This window comes from Poeciliopsis prolifica, unplaced genomic scaffold (assembly GCF_027474105.1).
Source record: "Poeciliopsis prolifica strain line A6 unplaced genomic scaffold, Auburn_PproV2 SCAFFOLD057, whole genome shotgun sequence".
NCBI lineage: Eukaryota > Metazoa > Chordata > Actinopteri > Cyprinodontiformes > Poeciliidae > Poeciliopsis > Poeciliopsis prolifica.
In genome coordinates, this window is record NW_026562432.1 from 1,093,107 (window position 1) to 1,108,362 (window position 15,256).

General features: G+C 40.5%; 1 protein-coding gene and 1 long non-coding RNA gene across 4 annotated transcripts in view; one reads left to right on the forward strand and one right to left on the reverse strand.

The window, feature by feature from the left end:
* The window catches only part of cdh8 (cadherin 8), a 136,679-nt gene that overhangs the window by 17,860 nt on the left and 103,563 nt on the right, over positions 1 to 15,256 (reverse strand). For both annotated transcript variants that reach the window (XM_055060049.1, XM_055060050.1), the window contains exon 7: positions 8,465 to 8,712. In XM_055060049.1, the coding sequence (XP_054916024.1) occupies positions 8,465 to 8,712 (248 nt within the window). The remainder of the gene's footprint in view (positions 1 to 8,464; positions 8,713 to 15,256) is intronic.
* On the forward strand, positions 8,020 to 14,786 carry LOC129379330 (uncharacterized). Of its 2 annotated transcripts, XR_008608163.1 has the most exons (4): positions 8,020 to 8,248; positions 8,381 to 8,549; positions 8,630 to 8,776; positions 14,686 to 14,786. It is a non-coding gene; the product is annotated as an uncharacterized LOC129379330 (long non-coding RNA). The 2 variants fall into 2 exon arrangements; XR_008608162.1 differs by having other exon boundaries at positions 8,381 to 8,776.

Here is a 15,256-nt window from a genome sequence, read left to right on the forward strand (position 1 = left end):
TTAGTAAACAAAGGTTTTCATTCAAATATACCATATTATGTATGTAAAAACAGCAAAAAGCAACAACCATGAAACCTGTAGCTGGAATAACACACAGCATGTAAGAGTCTAGTGTGTCAGATTTTTTGTGGCGATGATACACAACCAAAGCCAAAAATACAGAATACTCATTTAGGATTTTTCTGTTTTTTTAGCATATGATAAAGTAGAGCAACCAATTTCTGCTTACTGCTTGGCAATAAGACAGCTACTTGTCATTATTCCAGCAGTGGGCATAATTTTGCTAATTGTGAAGCCAAGTTTGTGGTTCCCGCTTTAGCGGTTTTGCTAACTTTGAATATATCTAAAATCACAGTTGTGAATACATTTGAAAGAAATTAATCAGAATTAGAAATGGCAAAAGTCAAGTATGGACCTAATGCCAATCAGCAGCATTACTCAGGGAACAAACTTCAGAGAAATTAAAGTGTCTGTGGCATTTAAAATACATAGTTAGGTATTTATATGTATTTGATTTTGTTTCACTGGTTTAGCTTGAGGCTCGATCTAAAAGCTGCACTGAGGTACTGAACTCCAGATGCACATGCAGCTGACAGAGCTGGGCAGCTAATTTCTCAGCTAACGTCAAAAAACACTTCATGCACTTATCTTCCACCAAATTCATGTTTCCAGATTAATTCCAATTCGCTAATTTACACTGTAGAAATCTGACAGGAAATGTTTTCATCTGTGTAGAGCTGTTAGTTTTATGTTTATACTGTTTTAAAACTACAGTTAGCAAGCTAGAACTAGCAACGCAGCGTGAGTAACCAAGCAGCTAGCCCAACAAAATAAGCAGCTCATAACATTTTACTCCATCTGTTGGACCAGAGCAACTGCATAATGGGAAAAAATGCTTTTTATTCTCAGGTGGACATTTTTCCAACAATTCAGATCTGTGACCCATTGATTTATTTTCCCGAAAAGTTTACGACTTTAACGCAAAGGTGGGTGGAATTTATAAACTCTGCAGAAAAACATTGAAGCAGAGGGTATGTAATTGGAACGCTACAAAAAAAAAAAAAAAAGGATTCTTGCGGAGCTACTTGAAGGTGTGAAATTGCTCTTTCATGTTGGAGCGCGCATGGCCGCCAATACCCGGGACAAGCCCACACAAAAACTGGCTCGAAAAGAATCTGTCATTATGGGTCATCTTTGGTTTCCACACGTCGCGCTCACCATTGTGTGCGGCTGTCACAAACAGCCTCCTCGCCGCTGGAAAAAAACCAACAGCCAAAAAACAAAACGTACACATACACACACACGCATGTAGCCGCAGTGGTTCACGTGAGCTAATTACACCATGTACTGCACAACTGTTTCCGAACACCCCCGCCCCCGTTTCCCCTCCTTCCTCCGGGGGGATACGCTGTCTCTGTTCATTTCATGCCGTCTCACTGTCATGTCCTTCACAATCGTCACCTTTTTTTTTCCCTGTTCAATCCAGATGGGTCTCAAGCTCTTTCCATTGTAGTCCCACTATCACACACACACACCCCTTCTAACACTTGCACCCTGCTGCCCCCTGTTTTCATTATTTTTTTCCTTGCTCAACCTGGGTTTCATACCATCTCACACTGGAGCTGCTCATCTCCATCAGCACAGACCTGTTGGCAGGAGTGAGGTTGTATTTTAGTTGAAGAAGTAAAAAAAGAGGTGGTGAAGAGGACAGAGCCGAAAAGCAAAAAAATGGAGAAAGAACACCAGACAAACTCTCAACAACTGTTTATGTGAAGGAGGGTGCTGCTTATTCAAGAATGGCAGGGAATGAAATAAATAAACCACTGGCCCAGATTCCAATTGTTGGGGAGATGTACCGAGGCGTGACATTTCCATTTTTGAGATGAAATGGTGTAAAATCCTCCAGACGGCAGGGCTGGTGGAGGTCCATGAGGATCCTCCCTCTCACCCCCCAACCCGCATTCCTTCAATCTGTGCCCCAACACTTCCCAACCCCCCAACCCGTCCTCCATCCTTTTGCCCTGCAGACGCAGAGCACTTTCAAGACAGGCAGACAGCAGCAAACCACCTGGGAGCAGCCGCTCTCCTGCAGACTGAGTGGATCCCAGTCAGGCTCTGACAGCCTCACGTGGAGGCAAGGAGACAGACCCTGAAATGTTCTGCCACCTGCCACTCACGCTGACAACGTGACGTGCAAAGAATTAAAAGCAAAAAAAAAAAAGATTTAAAAAATAATAATTTCCGCCTCTATAGACTCTGCTGGTGTGCGTCGTTGCCTCGTTTCTCTCTCTCTGGACGGAGCCGTTAAAAGCCGATCGGCGTAACAGCCGGGCAACTGAGCCCACATGTTTTGCCCCTCAATTGACAATTCAGCTTCCTCCCAGCTTAAGGAAATCAGAAAGCTTGTTATAAAAGCTGCTCTTTTTTGTAACAGTGAAGATGGTTATTTTTTTTTATTTACATTTCAATGCACAGCTTTCCTCCCAGAGCACTTGTCAGTTAAACAGCATGGCCGGGACGTCTCTCTCTGTTGGAGCTTCTGTAGGTTGCAATCTTTAAGCCTCATTAACTATGCCGCCTGTCAGCAACTCACTTAGTTACTTCCATCATAGCTTACGCTTCATAAAAAACTTCTACTCTGTCTGTAAAAATAAGTAATTTTACAGGCAAAAAATGTGCATCCCATATTACAGAGCATACAACAAAGGTGTCACATTGAATTCTACATTAACTTTACTCAAAAGGGAAATGTTACTGTCTCTGGTAACAGTCAGTCGTGCAGCACATCTGAAGAGGCCTCTGACTGAAGAATGTTGCTGTATGACTATGATATAATGATATACTAGCAGCTCAGGTTCTGATGATATTTCACAGTGAAGTCATGGATGACCTCATCAGTTGGCTAGCACGGCTAATCCACCTCATTTGCTTGTGCCGCTTCGCTTTAAAATAAAATAATAAGATAAAATAATAAGATAAAATCATTTTATTAGGCTCCCATAGGAGACATTTTTCTTGGAAGCAGGGGCAAAACTGCAATGCAACAATAAAAGCCGAAAGGCCAATAACCATAAATAAATACATAAAAACAAAAAACACATAAAAGCACAAATGTCAGATTGGCAGTACATCTCCTTAACCATCTCCATTCACATACAATACATCCTCTACATGTTACTCTGGATCACCATCTGGACCTCCCGTTACTCGCTCCTCTACCTTTTATCAGGTTAATGGAAAGTGGTAAAAATGAATGTTTCAGATGGTTTTATTTGTACAGGGGGACCCTGAACCTTCTCCCTCATGGTAGCCCGCTCAGACAAGTGCTGTGGAGAAGAAAGCTCTGGAGTTTTGATGATCTTATTTTGCATCTTCACCAGACTTTGAATTTGAGTTTTGAATTCAACGGTAAAATTTCCAAACCATCCAGTAATGCCATATCTCAGAATAGACTCGACGGTTCCCTATAAAAGATCAACATCATTTTTTTAGAAACGCCACACAATCGAAGTTGTCTAAGAAAATAGAGAATAGGGAATAGGGAATCTTAGCGCATACAGTTGTCACATTTGTGCGCCAACTCAGATCACCATCTATGTACAAACCTAAATATTTAAAAGATGTAACCTGTTTGATGGAGGTGTCGTGTATGGCTATGGGACTCCGGTCTCTGATTGATTATGAGACAAACTTATTGCAACCTACAGAACTACGGCAGCTTTATGAGTAAACCTGCCAGGTTGACATAAGCAAACATTATCTCTTTAAATATTAGCTTTACAGATACAAAAGCCTTTGAAGAACTTTGCCTATGAGGTAGCTGAGCAGAAAAAAAGGGACTGTGGGGTTAAACCACATGCTAGCTGCTGTAATGCTGCAACCTAACACAACAGAACTGATGTTTGAAAGTAACTTTAAAAACGTGGCCAAAGCTCCTGCACCATAAACAGTGAAGTAGTAAACCTCCCGGTCGACATAAGCTAACGTTGTCTGTTTAAATATTAGTTTTACAGACACAGATGGGACGACCACATGTTAGTGGTAACTAGTTTTGCATCTCGCAATGCTGCAATCTACTGAGGCACAAATGAACGCAGACAAATGCTAAGCAGCCGATAAGTCAGTCGCTGTCGGTTATTAACTAGTGAACTAAGTAGTTATTCATCTTTATCAGTTAAATAACTTCATCAGTTGTTTAAATATGCTATTGGATACATAACACAGAAGTGCTCTACTCTATATTTGCGTTTGCGCTGCAAGTTGAAGCAGCTTGGAGATCATCTGTGTGCCTGTGAGTTTTAGGTCTTTGGACTATGAATATATATTATTGTTTGCATCCCAGTGGTCATACAAATTTGGAGGAGGAGGGGGAAAAGATCAAGCCTATTTTTTTTTATTTATTTGTATTTTTTGTCCATAGAGAACAAAATGCCCGTGACATTCCTGCTTGTTATTAGGCCAGTAATTCCTCCGGGAGGATCACAGATGTAGGACTAATTTAGCCGTACCCTGAATGCTGACCATTTATGTTTGTGGACCGTATTTTATTCAGGTTGGTTCCCAAGCCAGAGGGAGGGTCCGAACTAATCTATATAGAACATCAAAAAAAATATAAGAAAAAATATTACCAAAAAGGAATGGACCAGTGGGAGAGAATAAAAAAGAGGCAACATTGAATGTCTTTTTTTTTTTTTTTTCCAAACCTGGCTCATGTACTTGAGTGCTTGTAATACCATATGCTGCATGTCAGCTGTCCACTAACATAGCCTAGAAACAAGCTATTATGTTCCTAGAAATTCACGCAGAAACAGGGAAGGGATGAGGGTCACGGGGGAGAAATTAATAAAAAAAACATAGGGGAAAAAAATACCAGCATGTTTGATAGTTTTGGTAGAAATTAAACTCACAGTTTCTTCTTTAAAACCCAGAAGTTTCTTTCAGACAGTCCTAGAGACTGCCAGATGTCACATTGCTTTTTATCTGTTATCAGTCAGGTAGAAAACGAAAGAGCACAGGCTCTGGGGAGAAACAGCTCTGGGGGAGTATTTCATGAGAGCACCTGAAAGGTTATTGGTTGGATGCATTAAGTACAGCTGAGGGGTTGTTTGTCTCCTGAGTGGAATGAGGACATGGCAGCCCACCAGAGCACTCGCCCGCGAGTGTTTTAGACTCAGTCTGGCTTGGCCTGGTCCTGGAGGAGGGGTGGGGGGGATTAAGACAGCGAGCGATTCTAATCAGAGGGGGTCGAATCAAAAGCTTTCGCCAATGATAGCTGGATGGCATCAACAGTAACGCTGGTATATTTTCCTGGTGCTCTTCATGAACAGCTCAGTCTTTACAAACTACTGCCACTTTCCAGGAAACAAAAAAATATGTTGTCTTAAAAATCTAGTATAGATTTAAAAAAAATAGTAAATTGTTTGCCTTTTTTATTATTTGAAAGTTTTTATCGAGTGCAAAAGTATCTACTTTTTTTTTTCCATATTATAAATTTAAGCTTCCATATATTTTACTGGGATTTTATATGATAGATCAACGTAAAGTTGTTTATAATTGTGAAGAGGAATGAAAATGATGCATCGTTTCTTACATTTTTTGAATTAATTTTAATTGATTAATTACATTGATTTCAATGGGTAAAATTTTACCCTTTGTATGTAAAGGTTCCAGCTCTGGATGTTTCTGGTACAACCGTATATCTGACGGACAAGTGACATCTGTGAACAGCAATAGACAATAAAGCTGCTTGTCTCGGCTCAGTGAAGTTCATTTTTGCTTTAAAAAAGCAAAATGAAGCTAGAGTTCAAGATATGCAAAAGGAAGCCACATGCTAGCTGCCGTAATGCTACAAGCTAAAGCTACGGCACTGATGTTTGAGAGCAACTGAGAAACATGGGCAAAGCTCCGATATCAACGGTGAAGTACTAAACCTCTATCTACATCAGCTTTTCGGACGCAGATGGAAAAATGCTAATGCTAAAATGCTAAGCTAAATAGTGAAGAAACAAAACCAACCAGTCGAAGCTACTCTACTGCTGTAGTTGATATAACATACAAAATTATCAATTTTGTTGTCTTCACTTTGTGTTTGTCCTGTAAAATACGCCACTACTGACATGAAAACGTGAAAAGGTTGAATGGTTCCAAATAAATTTCGACATGTCTTGTAGATCAATCTTTATTTTTCTCCAGAAAAGATAACCTGTTTGATTGTCACTTTTGGAAACTGAGCATATTTGCATAAATCTGACGAACAGAAGAAATCCGAACAAATGTAGGCGTACTGTTATTTACTCTGAATGTAATGTAATTCAATTGTAAAGGCGAGCCTGGCGTCAGAGCACATGTTAAATATTCACTGTTGTTTCTCGTATTTCGTTGAATTTTTTTTCTGAGGTATTATGGAAAAAATATTAGATCTGAATACATAAAAGCCCGTGAAGACAAAAACATCATAACCGAACAGGCGTATTTATCCTTCTTACAGAGTCATATCTAATAATGGCAGAGCCAAAGTTTGAGTTTTGGCTTGTTATCTGGCGAGGGCTTCCCCCCCACCCCCGCCCTCAGGCTGTTCATTATTAAGAAACACCTGTGATGTTATAAAAAGGCTTCGCTGAGGGTACGGCTCTCTTTCAGCCAGTATATTTTGTGGGATTAAAATCTCCCGGCCCTGTAATCATTTTATCAGCGCGGCGCTCAGACTTACAGGCTAATACAAAGCGTGACTGGAAGTACAATCAAACTGTCTTTGAGGTTTAGGCTGATGCATCATCTCAGGGCCTCTGCACGACAATACTTTGTTTCATCTCACCCCCCGCCGACAGCCCCAAAAGAAAGCACTCAACATCTGTGATGGATGCTCTCGAAATCCTGCGCCTGAGGGTGGAGGTAGCAGACAAAACGCACACTTTTAAATTATGTTTAAGCGTGCCAAACTATGTTTCTGTACACAAAACGAGTTGCGAGCCAAAATGGAAAATATGTCAGTGAAAGACGTGGAATTAAAAGTGGGATCTTAACAGGGAGATCTTGCAAAGCGAACATCGGATTAACTGACCGGTTGTGAGCATGAGCAACCTTTTAAGTTACGCCAAAGCGGCTTGCGTGTGTTTTAACGCAATTCCAAGGATGAAAGACACCTGCAGGCTTTCCAGTCCTCCACTCCAAGTTAGAAAGATTATGCACAATTTAAAAAATGAACATTTAAGAAAGTTTGAGATTTTTGAAGGTGTTTTGGTTTTGGATCATTTCAGGTCAGATTGGTAATCGGTTATCAGCCATAAAATGTATTTGTAACCCTTTTCAGATTAATAAACATTAACAAATAAAATAGTTTTTCATACCACTTTGAAAATAAGTTGAAAAAAATGTTGACAGAGTCAGGACTAAAAATCAAACGTTTCAGTATTTTAAAGCCTTAATTCTATTCAGGCAACCTTGTCTATAAGGATGGCAGCACATGACCCAGTTTAAGCTGTTTGTATGCGGGCAGATTTATGGCTGCAAATGCACAAAAACTTCTCAGCAACAGGGTGATGCCATCTGCAGTCACACTCATTCATTATTTAATCACTTCCTCCTTCAATAGGAATGGGGAAAAAAACAAAAGACAGAGCTTGTTTATTTAACTTTGTGAAGCACCAAATTTGATATAAAGTTAATTCTTTGTAAATATTTTTTTTTTTCCTCCTTTAGATACAGCTATAGTACAAACATCTATGACCGACAACCTCAGGCCCGGTTTCCTCCTTGTGGCAATTTCATCTCTAAACATGAGATTGCTGCCAGAAATACGAAAAAGGAGGAAAAAAAAAAACAGAAAAAAAAGAAGCAAAAGTAGAATGGATCGGTCCTGATCTATAGCATCAACCAATCTCTGAAACCCAGCCTGCTCTCTGCTCGCCAGGCAATTACACACAACCTGTTGAGTGTTGTACCGGGAATGCGGTCAGCAAGTCACTGGAGAATTAATGAAATGCCAAAGTGGAGGGAGAGAAATTGCCTGTATAACCTGTCCTCAAGGTGCCCTTGTGGTATTTCCAAGAATAAGTCTCACAAGAGGAGAAGGTACTCTGTTCCGGCACACTGAAAGAGAAAGTTGGGTTTTCTTTAACTCATAATCGACAACTTCTTTTTTTTTTTGGGGTGGGGGGATTTTTTTGTCTTCCCTCAGTCATCCCTGGAAATGACCGCAATCACCGAGGTCGCTTCCTCACCGCCTGAGACACTTCCACGTTTTACAAAGGTCAGGGACGCCAAGAAATTTAATTGGATGCCTCGGTGTCAACCCCTTTATTAAAACAAGTCATTATAGCCCGAGAAAGACCTTCCTCCGGTTTTTACTAAAAGCGATAATAAAGAGCTGTTTCTTTCACAGGTTGCTGTGGCGAGGCAGTGACAGACGGTCCGGCGGTGAAAGCTAAGGGTTCGGTCATTAGCTCGCGGTTGGCGGCGGCCTTACCTGACGAGGCTCCCGGAGGAGTCCGGATCCCTGGCGGCTACCCTCCCGATCACCGTGGCGACGGGGGCGTTCTCCTTCACTTCCAGTAGGTACATGGGCTTGGAGAAGACCGGAGGCTCATCGGCGTCCTCCACCACTATCTTGACCGTTGCCGTGTCCTTGAAGGGCCCGCCGCTGCCGGGCTCCGAGCGGACGTTGGTCGCCTCCACCTTCAGTGTGTAGGCTTTCTTGCTCTCATAGTCCAGAGGCTGGAAGGACAACAGAGACAGAGGGTCAAAGAGACGCTCGTCCTCAACTCACACCAGTCCCACGGTAAAAAGTAGAAGACGTTGTCTTTTCTTGTTACGGAACAGAGTCGGTGTGTAAATGTGATGGTACCGTCTTAAACTGTTGTTTGGACTTTTTGATGTAATTCGCTTTCCTTTCCTTTTTTCTTTGTTTATTAACCCCTGAGCCTTGAGTTTGACACACGTGCCTTACAATATTGTTAAAAGTTGAAAATGCTGGTCCAATGCCAGCTGCTGCATGTATTTTTTTTAGAAGAATTGGACAACACATTCTCTGTAATAAGGAGAATTGTGCAGCTCCAGTTTTGACTTTAATCAGACGGTAACATCCGTTTTCAAAGCTGCAAACTCTGAAAATAAACAGCAAGTCTGAACAACTTGAAGGGAGAAAATCTCTGCTCACGATTACAGCGACAGCAAATTAACAGTTTCATACTGCTGTCAACCAACCCACACACACGCACACACACACACACACACCACACACGCACACACACCCCCACAACCCCACACACACACCCACACACGCACACACCCCTCCCCCCCACACACACACACGCACACACACACCCACACACACACACACGCACAAACACACACACACACACAGACATCTGCTAATTTTATACCATCAAGAAACAGTGTAATTTACCAAAGAGAAAATAATTTACTGCACTGGCGATGTAAGCGCGTATGACACATCTGTTTAATTCCTGATGTTCAGTATTTTCTTTACTGATGGCTCGTCATTAATATTTAAAAAGGGAGAGGAGAGATTTTTAGCCCCCTGGCATATCCAAGGACTGTTACAATTTCATTCTGAATCACCTCTGGTCAGTTTAATACTAGTAGAATAATGGGATCAAGTCACTTCCACACTCCATAACCAGGATTTATAGGGAAATCAAAACGGGCCTTGCCACTTGAGGGGAGCGGGGGCGGGAGGGAAGAGGAGAAATGAACAAAACGAGAAATGCTGGAGCAGTTGGGATCGTCCCCCAGGTGGAGGGTGGGGGGCCCAGGTCGCTGCTGCAACAGAGGAGGGGGGCACGAGGGGGGCAGGTGGGCGGATGTGGAGCTGCGGTCGGGGGAAGCTGACAGTGACCCGGGGCTTTGACTTGTACGCTGCTTCAGCTCTGGCATCAAGGCCACCATAAAGAGACCAAAGCCCCTGAAGCCTCTCCAAGCCCCACTCCTCCACGGTCGGAGGAGCTCTTTGCAACTCCCTCATTATTAACCTCCCCCTGCACCGCACCTCATCACACTCCTTTTCTCTCACCCAGCCTCCTCTTCCGTCCTTCCCTTTCTTTCCCTCAAATCCTACAGTGTGTGCAGAGAAAAAAAAAGAACTAGCGAGAAGTAGAATCCAAGGATGAAAGCATAAGCATGTGCACGGATGACACTTGATAGAAAGGTTTTATAGCTTTCATTGTCTATACAAACACCTTGTGTTACAATGTCAAGGTTTCTGCAGCACTCACTGACTCAATTTAAAGAGTTTTTAAGACTTTAAGATCATCATGATTCTTGCTCGCTAGCTTTTGTGATAGCTAGCTCCAGTATAGATATATACACATGTACATACAAGTCAATAAATGCATAGCTCCGAAAAAAAATAAAAAATTAAGACACAGCTGCACTGAAAACCTCATGATTATTCCACCAAATATTGATATCTGAACTCTTCCTGAGGTCAAACATTAGTACTGTTGTCTCTAAATGAATATGAACTTGTTTTCTTTGCTTTATTTGAGGTCTGAAAGCACTGCGTCTTTTTCCCTATTTGACCATTTCTCATTTTCTGCTTGGATTTTCAGAGACATGTTGTCAGTAGTTCATAGAATGAACAATGTTCATTTTATTCACATACATATAAAAAAGTCAAGTCAGAGAACTGATCATTTTAGGTGGTCTTAATTTTTTCCAGAACTGTGCATCTGTTTATATGAATGCATACTTTGTCCTCCAAAACTATAGGGGTGCATCAATAAATGGATAATTGTTTCGATTGGCCGATATTTACATGTGTGTCAGGTCTGATGTATCTCTGAAAAGGTATGAAAATCAGCCGCTGTTCTCTCTTGTACTGCCCAGACAGATCTGACTGTAGCCGTCTGTTTTATTATCTTTAGCCACTTTTCAGGCAAAAACAGGCCAAAATCTTAATTGGCAGATTGGGCTTTTCATAGGTCAGTAATCGGGTGTAGGCCAAAAAACCTGCAGTTGCAGTACCCATGGTATAAAAGAAGGCTTCATGGATGCAGAACAGGAACAAAGACAGAAGTTCAAACCATCCCACCATCGATCATAACGGGCTTGAATCATTTCCACGACCGTCTCTCTCTGCTTCACTTTCTATCCATATGGTCAGACAGAGTCAAAAAGGAGCGGTGAAAGCGAATGAGGTGGAATAGCAGCACTTGTCAACGACTGCAGGACATGATACTGTGAAATATACTGAGCTGTTAGCATGTCATGAGACTGCTACGTCATAAAGCAACAGTCCTCAGAGTCTTTGTAGGCCTTTTTGATCCTTCCTGCCATTACTGCCCACAATGATTCTTTGAAGATACTTGAATGAGATTATGTTTATTTTGGAATAAATGAAGCATTTTTGTACTGAACTGTGCGACAACTAGAACACCATCCTGATCCAGTTTATTTTAGGTCATAGTGGACCCCCCCTTAGACGCAGAGACCCCCGTGCTTCACTCTAAGCAGACATCCTCTGCTGTGGACTCAACGATTATACATTTAGTGTTTTTAAGAATTTCATTGAGCAGTAATGGAGCGTTTGTGTGAACCCTTTGTCATCAAAAAAACAAATTGATTCAGTGAAAGCACCATGCCATGCATTGCTTCCCCGGTATGAAAGCCGCGCGCCAATGTTTTCACATGACGGCGTGTGGAAACAAGTCATTGCGTTGGTTTCGACGGCCGAGCAGAGAGCTGAAAGGGAGACGAAGAGAGGGAGGGCGGTGCTTTCACTGTTGCTGGCAAATTTAATTATACCATATTCACTTAAAAAGAAAACACGGTGGTAAACAGCTTCTTTAATTACCCCAGCTACTTTAATTAAAAATAATTTTCATTATCAATTACCAAATCAAATAAAGCATCTATACAAGCTGCGTTTTGCGCTGCGCCGCATAATATCCTGTTCGCCGAGTCAGAATAGAAAGTCCTATTTTGACCTTGTGAAAATTATTAATTCATTAAACAAACACTGGCAGGGCTGAATAATCCCGGGAGGTTATATTGTTATTAGCATGCATGGTGCTGTTGTCACACTGCTGCTGCTGATTATTAAGAGATTCACAAGTGCAAAAGGAGCAAAGTACAGTTATCAGACGTGCTGCTGTTAGAGCTGTGTTCCCGTAGACCCTCACACTGTGTCGGCTAAATAGGCATTTAACTGCATGAAGTAACTGGGATACAAAGCACAAATATTAAATATATTTTCTGAATTTCTAACCCCTTCATTCATTGGTGGAATGAGAGACAAAAGTCTGGGGGGGAATAACAGAGTTAAGGTGTGAAAAAGACAAGCAAAATTTATTTGCTGTTATTTCTTTTCCATGAATTTTATTAATCATTTTACCTATCTTTCTGGTGAAAAGAAGTAGCAAAATAAAAGGGATTCCCTTAGCAATTTTATTTTTAAAGACTGTAAAAAGAACCCATTTTTATCATAATTTTATTTTAAAAATTGTGCTTTTCTGGACAGCGTTTCTTCTTCTGAGTCCAGGAGTGTCAACAACTTAACGCTGATCAAAGTTTGTATTTTTACCTTTCCAAATATGAAACTTGGTGAATTGATAGTTAATAGTATTTAGAAACTATAAAGTAAGAGAAAGAAAATTATTTTGAAAAAGTTTTTTACTCAAATTGTAATGTTATTTATTTTGTTAATGTATTTTAAATAGGAGTATGTGGAACTTAAATTAAAATGTCCAAAATGATACTCACTCCATGCAGTTTGCATCAACACAACCAAACTTATTATTCAATGCATAAAAAATATACTAATTATATTTAAAGACCTAATTATCAAATTCAAAAGGCAGACAATATAGTTATGAGATTCTGTAGTAAAAACTAAATTGTCAGTGCAAACAGTTCACTGTCTAAAGTAAACACTCTGATGTTAAATCTCACCTTGACCTTTCACACAGTTGACCATCTGATCTTTCTTGACAGGTTGAGGCATTGGCCCGATGGATCAGGATCTTCTTTACTGTTTTCTTCATATTTTTCTTTCGTTAATTTGTTGCTGCTTCCAATTATAGGCTTTCCTTAAGCCACCATCACTTTGGTGTACCTCAGAGTTCTGTTTTGGTGCCCTGTTTCATGTAAAAAGAGTTTTCTCTTTTTACATGAAAAGAGTTTTCTGCTGTATTTAATTTTGTGTCTATGTAACTTTGTGTCTATGTAAATCAGAGAGTGATTTACATGCTCTCTCTTTTTAAAGAGAGAGCATGTAAACTAGAAACATTGCATGTAAACTAGAAACTAGAGAGTACTTTTTAAAATGTCTCATATCACTGATATGCAGATGATATTCAATTATATGTCTACTTTATGGCTTATGAGGTACAAACATGCTTACTGTATACAGCGGGGGTGCAATGTTGCAATGTTATTTTTTTGTAGGTATTTTAAATAGGAATATTTAAAGTCTAAAACAGGGGTGTCAAACTGCTTTAGACTGTATAAAGACTAAAAATGTTCTCAAACTAAATGAAGACAAAACTGAAGGTCTATATGCCTTCCAGAAAAATATCTTTAATAATGAAAACTCTTTGTACTTTGACCTTTTATGCCAAGACTCCTATAAGGAATGTTTGGGTAATTTTGACTCTGGTTTTACTTTCAGCATGTTCAGTCTCTGATTTGGCTCATGTGTTTATCACTTACAAAATGTATCTCATCCCCAGCAGGGATCATGTGATCAAGGTGTTTGGTCGTGCTGAAGACTGAGACGGTTTTCAGCAGTAGCTCCAGGACTCCGGAACGTTCTGTCCTCTAGTTTACAGCCGGTGGACTCTATTGGACCTTTTAAAAAAACAACTAAAATCTCATGTTTTACAATTGCTTTTAATTTAATTATTCAACGCTCTTATGATTTAATGTTTTTAGCTTTTTAAGGCACTGCATTTTATGGTCTATGTCTTTAAAATGCTATACCAATAAGGATTTACTGACTTATCTACTTAACAATATGAATTAACTTCTTGTTTTTTAAGAGGAAGTGAGTCATGCAGTGACAGAGACACATTCTTGTCGCCACTGAGCAAACATCCCCCATGCATGTTACCCGACAACCCCACTGTGTCTTTCTTTGGCCTCAGTCAAGCGTTAGCATCAAATCAGCATGTACACGCAGGCCATTTAGTGACTTGAAAGTTCACCGCTGGCTGCAGGGGTGAAAGCTCAGCATCCCTCTAACATCCCCCGACAGGCCTGGGGGCTAACAGATAAAAAGCTTAGAACTCAAACAGAAAAGGATTTCTGCCCCTCTTTCGACCATCTCTGCTCTTAGATCAATAAGATTTCATCTCCCCATAAATACCTTAAATAATTTAAATGCTGATTTAGATGGAAGTTACAGTTACAGCTACAGGAGAATATTTCCTCCTGTCCAGGGCTAAAACAAAAATCTATACCTTTCCTTTTGGGTTTAGCCAGAAGGCATTGGCTTTGCAGTAGGTATTAAGACCCCTCAAATATGTTCACATTTTTACTGTTAAAGTAATATACAGTAATATAACTGCGCAGCTTGATATTTCCAGGAGAAATTTGCTAAACTAAAATGGGACAATTTAAAATTATAACTTATCCTTTGATTAAACGTATTGGCGCGAGGAGGAGGTGATGTTTTTTTTTGTTTATTTCATAAAGTTTCAATGGATGTGCTTTTTTTGTATCACACAGGTCACATGATCAACAACCAGATGTTACCGCTGGAGCAAAACACAAAGAAGACGACAGGAAGTAGTTGGAGGATGATGACGGCGTGTTTTCCAATGACTAATCACGTGAACAAAACTTATCCACTTGTGAATTGCGTTTCTTAAACTGTGTTTTTTCAATATTAGGGAAATATGAACAAAGTTGTAAACAAACCGTTGACACACCTGCAACAGACAGAGAGCACCAGGTTTAGCAAAGACTTACATCAAGACTTTGACTAGGACATTCTAACACATGAATGTGATTCATCTAAATGGTCTTTGCTGCTGATGCCCTTTAGCCTGCTGCCACTACCATCGGCCACAGTGGGATTGATCTGATCGGGGTGATGCACTGTTTTGTCTACCAGACACAGCACACACAGATCATAAGGTTCAGTTTTAGTCTCATTCCACTAGACCACCAAAGCAAACGCATGAAATGTTTGCCTCACGGCAAACTGCAATTGGAAGCCCATACAGCTCTGCTGGGGTTATAAACAGGCACTGTATGTAGGCATCAAACTCAGAGGCCAACAAAGACGAAGCACAGC